The sequence below is a fragment of the Octopus bimaculoides genome, chromosome 19 (assembly GCF_046866305.1).
Source record: "Octopus bimaculoides isolate indiv1 chromosome 19, ASM4686630v1, whole genome shotgun sequence".
NCBI classification, from domain to species: Eukaryota; Metazoa; Mollusca; class Cephalopoda; order Octopoda; family Octopodidae; genus Octopus; species Octopus bimaculoides.
The window spans coordinates 52854352-52869478 of NC_142946.1; the positions used below are offsets into that span (position 1 = coordinate 52854352).

At 35.0% G+C, this 15127-nt stretch overlaps 1 protein-coding gene across 1 annotated transcript in view; it reads right to left on the reverse strand.

Annotated features, from left to right (window-relative positions):
• The window catches only part of LOC106878177 (proteasome adapter and scaffold protein ECM29), a 66265-nt gene that overhangs the window by 39020 nt on the left and 12118 nt on the right, over positions 1 to 15127 (reverse strand). The window contains exons 4-12 of the mRNA XM_089337718.1: positions 11051 to 11169; positions 9565 to 9714; positions 8298 to 8519; positions 7037 to 7078; positions 6023 to 6101; positions 5478 to 5597; positions 4158 to 4243; positions 1278 to 1353; positions 174 to 290 (exon numbers count right to left, since the gene is read on the reverse strand). Coding sequence (XP_089193844.1) covers positions 174 to 290; positions 1278 to 1353; positions 4158 to 4243; positions 5478 to 5597; positions 6023 to 6101; positions 7037 to 7078; positions 8298 to 8519; positions 9565 to 9714; positions 11051 to 11169 — 1011 coding nt within the window. The remainder of the gene's footprint in view (positions 1 to 173; positions 291 to 1277; positions 1354 to 4157; positions 4244 to 5477; positions 5598 to 6022; positions 6102 to 7036; positions 7079 to 8297; positions 8520 to 9564; positions 9715 to 11050; positions 11170 to 15127) is intronic.

Here is a 15127-nt window from a genome sequence, read left to right on the forward strand (position 1 = left end):
ACTAGAATAAAAAAATTCTAAAATATTTACTTAAAAAAACAAAAAAAAAACCCCCATCTTTTCAATATTTAATCATGAACGATTTTCATGTTCAATTTGTCATGAATTTCAAAAGTTGAATATTAAAGATAACAAATGCTGACAGCAATAGTAAGGAAAAATGAATTACATACTGTGCAAACAGCTTCAAAAAACTGCTTTATCAAAGCTATATCATTGGCAACAAGGTTTGGGCACCTCTTTATAATTTTCCCTATAGCAACATAGGTAAGAGCACGCAGTTTATCATCCTGCAAAATAGAAAGAACAGGTAATAAACCAAAAAGCAAATTTAACAAATAATATTTTCATAACAGAATCAAGTCCTGTTGTGTCTTGGGAGAATCATTATGCCAATATTAATAACACACACTGGTTTAATTCCACTTCTTTATTATTAGTCAGTTCGTTAAATATCAAGCCAACTAACTTTCATTTATTTAACCTGTTGATTAAAGAGGCAATCGTTTATTTATTTATTTATTTATTTTTGCTGTTCATCAAAGTTCTTTTGTTGCTAAAAAGATTGTGAATGATAACAAAGAACTTTGACAAACAAAACAGAAAAGAAAAACAAAAAAGATTGACTATTTAACTAACAATTTAAACAAACAATTGATTAGTTAATTGGTTAGATATTTAACCAACTGACTAATAATAAAGGGGTGAAATTGAACCGGTGCATATGTTATTAATATTGGCATAATGACTTTCCAAAGACACAAAATTTGTTTCAACACACGAATTCACATAAAGAATCTTGCAAGCCAAATACAAAAATGAAGTAGAACCAAATCCCTTATTGAGATATTTGTGTAATATGACATGTGAAAATCTTTCATGAACACATACTGTGATAACATCTTCCACAAAGTCGATGGACAAAGAAAAAAACAACAATAATTTAGGCAGAAGGTCAGTGATTTTGAAGAGAGGGAGTTCAGTCGACTATATCAACTCAATATTTGACTGGTACTTTATTTTATCAATGCTGGAGGGATGAAAGGCAAAGTTGACCTCAGCAGGATTTGAAGTTAGGTCATAGGCTTCCAAAATTGGCAGTACAGCCCCATTGGGGGTGATGGAAAGATCCAGGGGGGTAATAATGGAGTGATGGATGTAAAAACAATAAAATAATGGGTTAATTAGGTTAAGCTTTATTTGTGAAATGCAGTCTAGTACATCAATGTTACCTTAGAAAAAGAGACTTATAAAAATGACAAATGCATTTAATTTACCTTCGAACTTTTTAGAACTTTTACCATACTAGATAACAATTCTGCACTTATTGGTTTGAAAACAACATCTGATGCACTGCAATGAGAGAAATAATTCATAATAATATTAAATTTAAAAAATTATTAAAAAAATTGATATACAAGTAAAATGAGAAATGACTGACTGACCCAAGTATATTACTGGTACTTATTTTACTAAGCATAGAGTCATGTTTTGGAAAGATTTGAACATCTACCTCATAGATATCACTAATATTTTTGTTACTGACTCTCAGGGGGAATGAAGGATAATGCTGATCCTGGTGGGATTTGAACTCAAAGTCACTATTGTAAATCTTTTGATTCTATTGCCTCTGAACCCTCACCATATTTCTGTAGAGAAATATCACTGGAATCCTGGCTTAAGCACCCCATATAACAACCCCTATAACTTATTTGTTTTTTTTTAATTTTCAGAAAATTTTTGAAAATTTGTGTCCTACACATGGAAATTCATACGATAATGCAAAAGAAATTTTTGTGTGTGATTTAAGAATGATTTAGCTGTTGTTTTTAGCACATCTCACAACCACCTGATACCTTTTCTGTTTCTTTGTCACTCTGACATGTATTAATGTTTTACAATATTTTTCTCCTCTAAACACATTTAATGAAGCACCCAATTTTGAAATTATAAACAGAAATAAATGGCACATTCGGACTGTGTGTATATAAGATCCATGACAAAACAAAAAATTTTGATAATGAGTGAAAATTTTAGGATTTGGCAGGGGAGGTGAAGAATTAAAAAAAATAAATTTTTTTCTTTCTTGCATAATTGTACGAATTCCCGTGGGTTGAGCATAAATTTGCAAAAATTTTCTGAAAATTCCCAAAAATAAAAAAGTTATGAGGAATTGTATTGGGGTGCTTAAATCAGAACTCCACCATCCATATCTACTGGAGATTATCTCTCTTACACCATGCATCATTAGACACCTGTTCTTAAGAGCTTCGGTGAAAGCAATATTGTTGCCCTTGACATCAACAAAACAGTCAACCGTGACACTGAATGAGAAACACTACAGCTAAGTCGCCTACCTATGGTATCCACTTGCCAACTAAGTACCAATATCCCCCCCCCCCCCCCAATGAGTATAATCTCTATTCCAACATCAAGGTGTAATTGGAATGATGGCAGAATGTGAAATCTTTCAAACATTTTTTACTCGCTTCAGTCATTGGACTGCAGCCATGTTGGAGAAGAGCCATGAAGGGTATGGTTTATTAATTGCTCCCAGGAATCAGTCCATCATTTTTACTAAACCACTAAGTTGCTAAACAAACTAACACTTATTGTTAAGCAGGAGATGGAGGGATACAAACACAAAGACACATACACATGTGTGTATGTGTGTGTATATATATATATATATATAATCATCATCATCATCGTTTAACGTCTGCTTTCCCTGCTAGCATGGGTTGGACAATGCTAGCATACTCAATCCAAACATGATCGAGCAAGAAAAAACATGAAAAAACAACAACGCGAGGATGTGGTACACGTAATGTGTTATTGGACGTTCAGGAAAGGAAAGAAAAGAAAGAGGATTTCACATTTCGAGCGGAGCTCTTCATCAGAAATATACATATATATATATATATATATATATATATATATATATATATATATATATATATATATATATATATATACATACATACACATGTATATGTATATATGTATGAATGTAGACAGGTTTCCACAGTTTCTGTCTACCAAACTCACTCACAAGGAATTGGCCAGCCTAGGGCTATAGTAAAAGACACTTGCCCAAGGTACTATGCAGTGGGACTAAATCTAACCCTATGTGGCTGCAAAGCAAGCTTCTTAGCCATACAGCCATGTCTAGAGAGATCAAAAGTATCATAATTTCATCGTACCATGAAGAAATGATATCATTTACAAATTCCTCATTACCACAACTAATCTAAGAGCAAGTAAGACTCCAGATGCTAGTAACTAGCTCTGGATTCAGTAGTATCAAATAGATGCGAGATAAATCCCCTACCCTGTAGAGTGGAAGCTGGTCCAGTCTAGGAAACTTCCCAAGAACACATGGAAGCTTATTCACATTGTTTTGAATTAATCATGCATTATCTTGTAGCTTTGAAATTTTGATAATGTGATTGATTATTTTTACAATCACATCATCATAGGTAAAAGTGCCAGAACTGACCAGTATGAATGTAAAACAGGTAGAATATTTTGGCCAAATATGGCCAGTTTAAATGCTAACGGGTTTAGAGTTCAAACCTTAGAAATAATGAAACATCTATCAACCTGATGAATACACATCTATCCCAATGGTTCTTGACCAGGAGCCATAGAAGATTTTGTTTTTAAAATTAACATGTAATAAATTGGTTATACTTCTGCAATACATAAAATATTTTAATTTTTTTTAATACAATTCCTTATAATATTTAATTATAAAAATATTACAGGAGTTTTTAAACATCAAACAGCTATGGGGGTCCACCTGAGTAAAATAGGAATCAAAGGGATACATAGGTAAAAAATGGTTAAGAACCACTGATCTGTCCAGTCATTCAACATGCTAGTAATAGCAGCCAAATTTCCCTCAAATCACACTTTACCATCTAAAACAAGAAAGGGCACAAAAGACAATGTAACTCTGGCTAAGAGAAATTTTATTTTCTTGAAACACTCCTCAGCAGGGGTCTGAGCTGATACTAAAGGAAAAAACAATCTCACAATGGACAATGAGCCATTGCTACAATAACTCATCCACTTGTACATCTCAAAATATTGGTCAGCTGAAATATTAGAAAAGGGAAAGGCAGGCAGTGGTTCTGGTGATTAGTCTTACTTACTTGTAGCACACATGGTGAACGAGTTCTACAGTCATCAAACTTAGGCGGGCATGATTGTTGGATGCAAACAGGCAGTGGAAAATCACCTAAAAGTCAGATAAAACGAGAGCATTATGACCTTTCCAGTATTACACAATATTGTGTGTGTGCAATGGAACTGAAACCCAAACCATGTGGGTGGGAAGCGAACTTCTTAACTAGAGCCACACCACACTTTATTTATATATATATATATATATATATCATCATCATCATCGTTTAACGTCCGCTTTCCATGCTAGCATGGGTTATATATATATATATATATATAGGTGAGAAAGTTGGTATGTGAAAGCACGTGGTTGGATGTATAAAAGATAATAAGAGTGAAAAAACTACAGAAGGCTTGTGTTACATGGTTAAAGTATACTTTAACCATGTAACACAAGCCTTCTGTAGTTTTTTCACTCTTATTATCTTTTATATATATATATATATATATATACACACAAACATACACACAAAAGATTAGGGTTCAGGTGAACCAGGCACTTAAATGGTAAGGTACAGAGTTGGGTCAAAATTAAAATGCATACACAAAAAAGATAGACGAATACATACACAGGTACCAACGTACCAGCAGTAAGATGTTCAGGTTATGTATACGATTAATTGAACTTAACTGAGCTTGGGCTAATCAAGAATATACACACACATATATATACATACATAAGTAATTATTTTAGACTTTCGTATACACCTGGTAGTATGCCTATTTAAAGCATGTTCACTGTCTGTGGCTACCTGATGTCATCAACAGTATGGATATAAATGTCACTGGATTTACTTCAGGAATTCCTTTGTGCCCGTTGTGTATATAACAAAAGAGAGATTAATTATATATAGGTCCACTACCAATATAAAAAAATTGATTGTATCCATTCCATGTCATTCTAAACTATGAAACCCTGTATATTTCCAGCTAGAGGCAAATAACAAAATACATTATAATCAACCCAAGCAAAACTGAGTTTATTGAGCAAAGGACCTTTTGGAGAGTCACCTGATGAGACACATCTGCACCAAAGAATGCACCACAGCCAGTTGCCCAGAATCTTACCCACGAGGGGCTGATGCAGGACGGGACAAAACAATCATTGTGATTAATAAAGAATCTCATGAATTCCATTTTCTCTTTGTCAGTGGGACTGAACCTGAGACTACCAGGTTGGGAAGCAAGCTTCTTAAACACACATCCATGTCTGTGCTTATTGGTGATGACAAACCATTGGTAAACTGCTTAAGATACTTGAAAAAAGAGTTTTAGAAAGTCATGCCTACCTGTATACAAGCTGGGAAGACATTTGTGGCTTCTCTTGACTTGAGAAAGTACGGGAATATCTTCAGCCGTATCCGGGTACTGGCTGGAGTCTTCCTACATTCTGGTTTTACTTGGCTTTCCTTTTAAGAGACAGAAAAGATAAATGTTATTTTATGTTTTTTACAAGCTGTCATCATCGTCATCCTCATTTTATGCCTACTTTTCTGTTTTACAGGTCAGATGGAATTTGGTGAAGTAGATCTTTTTTTTTTTTTGTATAGCTGGATCCTTTCCTGTTGCTGACCCATATTTGTTTCCAAGCAAGGAAATAATTCCCCATGGAAGACAGGAAACAAACAACATTACTTGTACAGCAATGCTGCTCATTTACAATCATTATAATAATGTCAAGACAGGGGTAAACACACACACATACATACATATCCGAGGGTCAAGACAGGGGTAAACACACACACATACATACATACATATCCGAGGGGCTTCTAAGTCCACTCTGCTGAGTGGTTGGTTTTAGTAAGGGCAAAAATAATATCAATAAACTTACTTTTCCTTTAATAACTGTAGTTCCAAGAAATATAGAAAACAGTTTATTCATAATGACCAAGGAATTCCAGTTAATACTCCTGAATATTAAGTAAAAACAAAAAGTAATAAATAACTGAAGAATTTCAATGAATATCCTTTCACTACTTTATTCACAACACTTAAATATTAGCCATATTTACTATTAGTATTTGACTAAAGTTGTAGCAAAAATGTGACTAAAGAATAAGACAAATACAGACTTTAGAATCTTTGGCTTTTGTAGTTGGTTTGCAAAGTTCTTGATGTGAACTAGTGTGTTGAAATAGATTTTGCTATTTTGTTGTATCTTGGGAGGGTTATTACGTCAATAATAAAACCATGCACTAATTGATTGTTTGATCATTTGGTCAATCAATTAGCTAAGTTTGTCAGACAGGGAGTAGAGAAGACAAGTCATTGATGAGGTAGCAAATGGCAATGAAAGGACTCTGACAAACCCAGCTGGCTGATCGATTGACCAAAATGATTTATAAAATAATTATATTGATTGGGTAAATGGATAACCATTGACAAATAACAATAATAAAAGAAGTGAAACAGAACCAGTGCATGTGTTTATCATTGGCATAATGACCCTCCCCTGAATAAAGACAGTTTTTTAAAATCATTCAGTTGATCAATCTATCTTTTATTTGTTTTGGTCATTGGACTGTAGCCATGTCCGGACCATTGTCTTGACAGTTTAGTCAAACAAAATGACCCTGGTACTTATCTTTTTAAAATAAGTACTATTTTTTGAAGTCTGGTACTTATCCTATTGGTCTATTCTATTTACCAAACTGCTGTTATGTGGATGTAAACAAACCAACATTGACTGTCAAGCAGTGACAGAGAACACATGCACACACATACATAAGTATAGACTAATCTTTCAACTACTCTAAACATTAGGATTAATAGTTTGAACACTATATTAATAGAATGTCTGGAATGCAATGGAGACAACAAGGTTGTCAATAAAACTACTACTTACCCCATAACTTTTTTCAGTTCCATATCTCCAGCTGTTGCTATGCTATAGGGGAAATAAATAGATAAACATACAAATGAAGAAGGTTGGCGTGGTGATGATGATAATTATGATGGTTTCCAACATTGATCCAAAGCACACATTTTAGGGGTACGAACACAAACAGTTCCTGACATGCTTATTTTTATTAACTTTGAAAAGGATGAAAGACAGAGTTAAACATGACTGGAACTTGTATTGATAATATTGAGAGTGGTTGGTGGTAATAATATTGATGGTGTTGGCAGTTAGACTGCAATGTTGAAATTGTCAATGGAAGACTTGGCAACTGGAATAATAGGAAACAGATAAATTGTTGTGATTGGTTGTGGTTATAGGTATTAGTGTTGGAGGTAGTAGCTTCTGTGGTAATGACTTTGGCAGCAGTAGTTTTAGCAATGATGGTGGTGATGGCTGCAGAGTGAAGTTGGTGACTAGAAGGCATTTAATATTCAAAAACTGAATGAAAAACATCACCTAGTATTTATGAGGGGCATTTCAGAAGTTTTGAGACATTTTCGTGAGAAGCAGTTATAACTGTCCTAGATTACTGTAATCTGAGTATGTCATTTCTATACATCTCATAAGTGGATGTGCCAACTTTTTTTTTATTCCAGATTGAAGAAAACAGCTGTAACACACACCCTACTAAACTGCCTGTCACAATCCCATCCTTGTAACCAAATACTTGACAGAGATGGGAATTAAAACTGTCCCTCAGCCTCCCTGCAGTCCTGACCTTGCTCCTAGTGACTTTTGGTTGTTCCCCAAGCTGAAGGAGAACCTCAGGGGCAATCATTTTGAAGACATTGAGAAGATAGGGTCTGTGACAAGAGTCCTGGACACCTTGACTTTGGAGGACTTCCGTGAGGCCTTCACAAAGTGGCTGGAGCACTTCAACACGTGCACTGAAGTCAAAGGATCCTACTTTGAAGACTAGTTTTGTACTTCTTTGAAATTATTAAATGTCTCTCTTGAAAAAGTCTAGAAGCTTTCAGAAAGCACCTCATAGCAATATTGTGAATATGGACATTGATGAATATTTTAAAAATCTAACAACTGTGTTTTTGTTCTGTTTTAACAATGTTTCTTTTAACAACTGTTTTCTGTTTCCAACAATTAAATAAACTGTACCAAATTACCTGGTTTTTTGTGGAGCACCCTGTTGTAATAAAAAAGATGACATTTAATATAAAAAAGAAAAAAATTTGAATGTAAACCTTACCTATGTCTTGTGTCAGCAGCACCAATGATGTAATGGCATACAACTTTCTCATCAGGAAAGATACCGGAACCTAGGAAATTCAAAATACCCAGTTTGCATTTTTCTAACTCTTCTGGCTTTAGAGGATTGTCACCTGTAACTCTTTTCAATGATTGTTCACTCATTCCTGGAGGTGGTATAGCAGGAGTAGAATTATCCCCAGAGGTCACTGTTGCATGAGCACTGTAGATAGAAAAGTTAGGGTGTCTATATATATATGTATATACACATAATTATATATATATATATATATACACACACAATTATATATTCATATATATATATACATATATACACACACAATTATATATACATACATATGCATACACTATTATATATACATACATATATATATACACACACACATTACATATACATACATTTATATATATACACACACATAATTATATATACATCTATCTATCTATCTATCTATATATATATATATATCACCTTTATATCAGCACACCTGTTTCTGGCCCTTTTCTGTACCTCTCTCTCACTTTCTATCTTCTCTCTCTCACTGGGTATCCATGTACCTCCTCCATAGCAAGACACCTATTTCTGCCTCTCTATTTCCCTGTTACACTCTAACCTTTCACCATTTGATACTCGATCATCACCTCCTCTAATGCCCCCTCTGTTGTGGCAAGATACCTGCTTCTGTCTCTTTGTCACACTCTAACTTTCATCCTTTTGGGGGTCAATAAATTAAGTACCAGTTGCGTACTGAGGTCGATCTAATCAACAGGGCCCTCCCACAAAATTTCGGGCTTTGTGTCTAGAATAGAAAAGATATTGATATTTAGCATTATATAATGCAAGAAATGTATAATAGAGGAAACTAACTCATTGGATCATATATATTGGAACATCATGGATGCATTCTGGATTCAACACTCAGATATTATGTAAAGGTTGTAATCATATGGAAACCATATGGACATAATAAATCTGTATTCACCTCTCGTACCTCTTGCTCTTATGGTTATCATTTACTCTTAGTGGGAACATTTACTACTTGTATGTCTTGAATTTTTGGTTCCATGCACAAGTTAAAATTACATCATAATTTAATTACTATGTGAACTGATAGCCAGTTCATTGTGGGAGAGCTTACTGTGAGTTCTGTTTGAGTTATGTGTGTGTGTGTGTGTGTGTTGTTTTTTGTACGACAATATGATTTCTCTAGGTTACATGTCATCAATATGTTTACAAAGATACTTACTTGTAAGGTAACAGCAACACATCCATTACGTAGTCCAAAAACAATCGGCTAATATTCGGTCTCTCTGAGAATTGATACATCTGTTCAAGTTTGGAAGGATCACTTGGAATTTTCACATGTTGTAAAGCTGGCACCAACAACTGGAATAAACTGTGTTTAAAAAGAAAAACAAAACAATTTCATTAGGGATATACTAAAAAGATCCATTAAGAGTTCTATTTTACTTTCCATTTTGAAGAAGATATAGTGAGATTGGGTTTCAGGTTGTTGGATGTTGAACAGGTATGACTATGTAGTAAGAAGATTGCTTCTCAACCACATGGTTTTGAGTTCATTCCTACTGTGACACCTTGGGCAAGTGTTTTCTATTATAGCCCTAGGTTGACTAAAGCCTTGGGAGTGGATTTGGTAGACAGAAACTGAAAGAAACCTATCATATATAAATGCGAGTGAGTGAGAGAGAGTTTGTGTTTTTTCATTCCATTAACGCTTGACAACAACCCTTCAAGGTGGTGCCTTAGTTGAATGACTGAAACAAGTAAAAGATAAAAGGTATGTGTGTGTGTGTGTGTGTGTGTGTGTGTTATTGTCACCTTGCCTTGACATTGCCCGTTGGTTGTGAGTTTCACTGTCATACAGGCAGTGTCCTTCTTTCTAAACTAACACGTCTGGTCATGGAGAAATGTTACCTTACATGGAAACAAGTGAAGGTTAGTCAGAGGAAGAGCATGTGGCCACAAACAATCTGCTTCAACAGACACTCTCCAACGACCCGTGCAGGTATGAAAAGGTGGGCATTAAAATGATGATAATGTTACCTTGTCTCACAGACATGGTAACAAAAGATCAAAAGATGTGGCAATATGTCATACAACAAATCCATCTAAACCAGGCCAGCATACACAGGCAGCTGTTAAAAATGCTAGTGATGAATTATAATTATGAGGAGCTTTGTGACACAAGCTGCAGCAAAACTGCACAATTAGCGACAGTTTATTGATCATCAATGCCAAACTGAAATCTTTTTTTCAATGAATGTGAATTAAGATGTTATAAATCTTAGATTTGAGTTTTGTTGTCTTCACACCGAAACCTTTTACACTTTCACCTCAAAATAATTAATGTTTTTAATCTATATAAATTCAATACAATACCTTAAACACCTTCACATTAAATATGGAGACAATTTTTTTAAAAATTAATAAACTTTATTTATATATATATGTATAAAACATACAAGAAGCAGATATTGTACTCAATAGTTTATGGAACATACACATATTTCAGAAAATTGCCATAACTACATAATAGTTGAAGAAACATTATATAATCTAGCAATTTACCTCATCAGTGATCCACAATAAATATGACAACAAATATTGAAGGGTAAATATAAATACATTTTTCCAGTTATGCAAATTATCAACAACTCTGTATGCTGCACGATGTAGCAGAGGCCAAAAATATGGACCATAAATGCACATACCTATCTTGCTGGGGTTGTGGTCGACCTTCAATACAGTTTAATAAGTTTGGTATGAGTTCTGCTTGTTGAGCAGGTTCAAGTCGAGGGTAACCTTTCTTAATATAAAGTATAGTAAAATTCTGCAACAGAAGAAAACAGTAGTAAAAAGCCATCATCATTTATTTGCATTGGAAAACCAGGATATATATATATATATATATATATATATATATATATATATAATATTAGGGACAAAATCCAAAATTACAGGAAAAAACTCAATTAAAATCAATTTATAAAAAATTAAAATTAAATTGAGCTTTACAGTGAATTTTCATTGATGAGTTTATGAACCTTGGTTCTTTTCCCTAAAACTATATATATATATATATATATTGCTTATGCCAAGAAATTAGAAACTTCAAGTGATATGAAATAAATTGTTTTTAATGGTGGAGCTCAAAAGATGGAGCTATAAATAATAATTTCTAATTTTGGCACAAGGCTAGCAATTTCGGGGCAGAGGGTAAGTCAATTACATCGACCCCTGTAATCAACAGGTATTTATTTAATCAACTCCAAAAGGATGAAAGGCAAAGTCAACCTCGGTAGAATTTGAACTCAGAATGTTAAAGACAGACGAAATACCATAAAGCATTTTGCTCAGTGCGCTAATGATTTACAACTTACTGCCTTAGATAAAGTTATACATAATAGCATGTAGAATATTAGGTTAAAAAAAGCCTTCAATAGAAAAAGTTGAAGGTTACATATATCTATATGTATGTAACATCAAATCCATTACATTGATCAGGCATTTTATGAACAAAAGAACCATTGGCCTCATGATTCCAACAAAGCAATCACTAGTTCAATAGATTTCTGATGATGTGTGATTCAGACAGAGGAAAAAAATGTCTTTTTTTAAATTTTATTTTGATGCACAAATTTATCAGTATATATGATATAATGAAGGAAATTGTTGTATACAGTGCTCAGGTGCACTACAACTAAACAAAAAGACAAAACAAAAGCCATCAGGTGTACTGTTGGCGGATTTCTGGAAGCATGGAAGTTTTGAAGGATGTAGTGTCACGACAGCTAACATGAGATGCAGATAGTTTATTCCATGCTTCAGCAATTCTGAGTGTAAAAAAAATGTTTCTGAAAGTCATGGGTACTGTGTTGTCTTTTGATTTTATAAGCATGTCCACGAGTGTTTGTCACATGGAACTCAAAAAGGTGCCCAAGGTTGTTGTTGGAAAGATGGTGGATAATCTTGTTTATAATAAACTTTATTTTATATTTCTTACCTACAAGAGATGATGTCCGATCTTTAGCATATGGCTGTATGTCTTCTCAAACCACAATCACAAGAAAAGGTGTTGATGAGAATTATCAACAAAAACAAAGCTGATAAATAGGCACAGGTGTTGCAAATTAAGTTTCATTACCAATAAACATCAGATTGGACGACACTTTACTCAACCAAGTAAAATATGTAAAATATGACCTGGACCGTAAAATGCTAATGTAATACTTATGTTCCCTGTTGACAATACATCCGGCTGCTTTGTGCTTTCAAAGATCAGTCGAGTATAACACTATCTTGCTTGAGAAACAGGTAAGGAATGGCAACAAGAAGGGGATCCAGCCATAAATGCAGACTTAAATAAGTCCCCATCCGACCCATGCCAGCATGGAAAAACAGACATAAAATGTATGAACAAACAAATCTTTTATCTCCCTTGTTTTATATTTTACTTATTTCTGTCACTGGACCGTGGTCGTGCTGGGGCATGGCCTTGACAGCGAACTTTATTTCCATCTTTATTAATACAATGTTGTCATTTCATGTAGCCGCAAGCCCTTATCGTCAACAATAAATATAAACCCAGACATATGCAAAGAAAAATCCCACCCAAAATACAATGTTACAGATTTTCATATTTGACATTGGCTTTGATCCCATTTCTGAGTTTGGTATCTACAAGGGTGTTAAACTTCAGCTCAGTGACTCATCTTATACATATGTACTGGTTGACATAATAATATGCCTCTGTACAGTTACCATGGAGAGCCAATTAACCTATGCAAACATGAAGCATTCTGGGTAATGAATTGAATAGCAATGATGGTGATAATACCAGTGACAACAACAACAACAACAACACCAGCAGATTTGATTTGTTTTGTTATACAAATCAATACAGCACACTGTCAGATGCTCATTTTTATTGAATATTTTATTTATCTCCTTCAAGCGCAATAAAAGTCTCTAGCTTTGTTTTCTTATCGTCAAGAGCAAGGCAGTGTTCAGCACTCTTCATAAGGCCTCTGAAAACTCGTGGACAGAACAGAGGCAAGATACACCCCATACTGGAAACTTGACTCAAATGTTCACTAGGCAGGGGACACCACTAAAGACACCATCATCATCATTTAACGTCCATTCTCCATGCTGACATGGGTTGGATGGTTTGACATGGAGCTGGCCAGATTCCAGTTGTCTGTTGTGGCATGGTTTCTACAGCTGGATGCCCTTCCTAATGCCAACCACTTAACAGAGAGTGCTGGGCGCTTTTGACATGTCACAGGTCCAGGCACAATTATGCAGCACCAGCTTGGGTGCTTTTTATGTGGTACCGGCACATGAAATGACAAGCCTGTATATGTGGATGACAGCAATTTTACTAAGCTTAACGTGTCTTATCAAGTACAGCAAATCACCTCACCTCCCAGCCCCTTGTAATTTCCTCAGTGAGGCCCAGCATCCAAAGATCCTTTCTCACCACTTTCTCCCACATCGTCCTGGGTCAACTCCTTCCACAGGTTCCCTCCACAATTAGAGCTCGGCACTTCTTTATGCAGCTGTCCTCATCCATATGCATCACATGACCAAACCAGCACGGTCTTCTCTCCTGCACACATCTGATGCCTCTTATACCCAGTTTTCCTCTTAAATCATTTACACTCTGTCATGCATGCACACTGACATTGCCAATCCTCTGTAGTCAAAACCTAAACCGGTTGAGAGGTAGTCTATCACCTAAGTAGGCCAAGGTAGAAATTTGAACTCAGAAAAGAACAGGTCTGGCTGTGTGTTTAAGAAGTTTGCTTTCCAACCACATTTCAGGTTCAGTCCCACTGCTTGGCACTTTGGACAAGTATCTTCTATTATAGTCCCAAGCCAACCAAAACCTTGTGAGTAGATTTTGGTATATGGAAACTATAAGAAACCTGTAATGTATATGTGTGTGTGCATGTGTATATGTGTGTGTGTACACGCACACGCACACACACACACACACACACAATGGGCTTCTACAGTTTCCATTCACCAAGTTCACTCACAAGGTACTGGCCAGTCCAAGGCTATAGTACATTTGCTCAAAGTGCCACACAGGGAGACTGAACCCAAAATAATGTGATTGCAAAGCAAGCTCTTTACCCACATAAGCCATGCCTGCTCCTATTGTTAATTTTGAAAAAAATACAAAAGATCAATTAGGCCTTAGTCACACTTTCTGATAACTGCAGTTGTTGCATAACCTTAAGTCAATTTTGATCAAACAGACCTCTGATCAAAAGCATTCAAGCTATGACCAGCCCGTCTTTTCAGAGGATGTCTAAATTTACATTATTTAACGCGTTTTTTCTTTTTTTTTTTAAGATAGTAAAATTTGATTTGGGTGAGACTGACTGCTATTTCTAGTAGATTCAGCACACATATAGAAGTTCCCTCTGTGATATTTATGTAGTCTATCTGCAGCCCACAACCTCACTAATCAACAATTTATAGCAGCATTTGAATCCAGCACTCTAAGTTAACAAAACACTAGCTAACTATAAACTGTCCTTACTCGAGTCAAGTCAGCTGTATTTCTTCATGGTACCTGTTTTCATTTGTATGCACCGAGTTACCTAGGACTTAATTATCTAAATACATTATGATCACTGGTGCAAAATAATTTACAGCAGGATGTGCTGCTTAACACAAACCACTCAACCGTAAAATGAGTGTGGCATCTATCTTTCAGCTAGGTAGGTGGAGACAAACTGAATGATATTGCATAATAGATACATTATGATTGATAA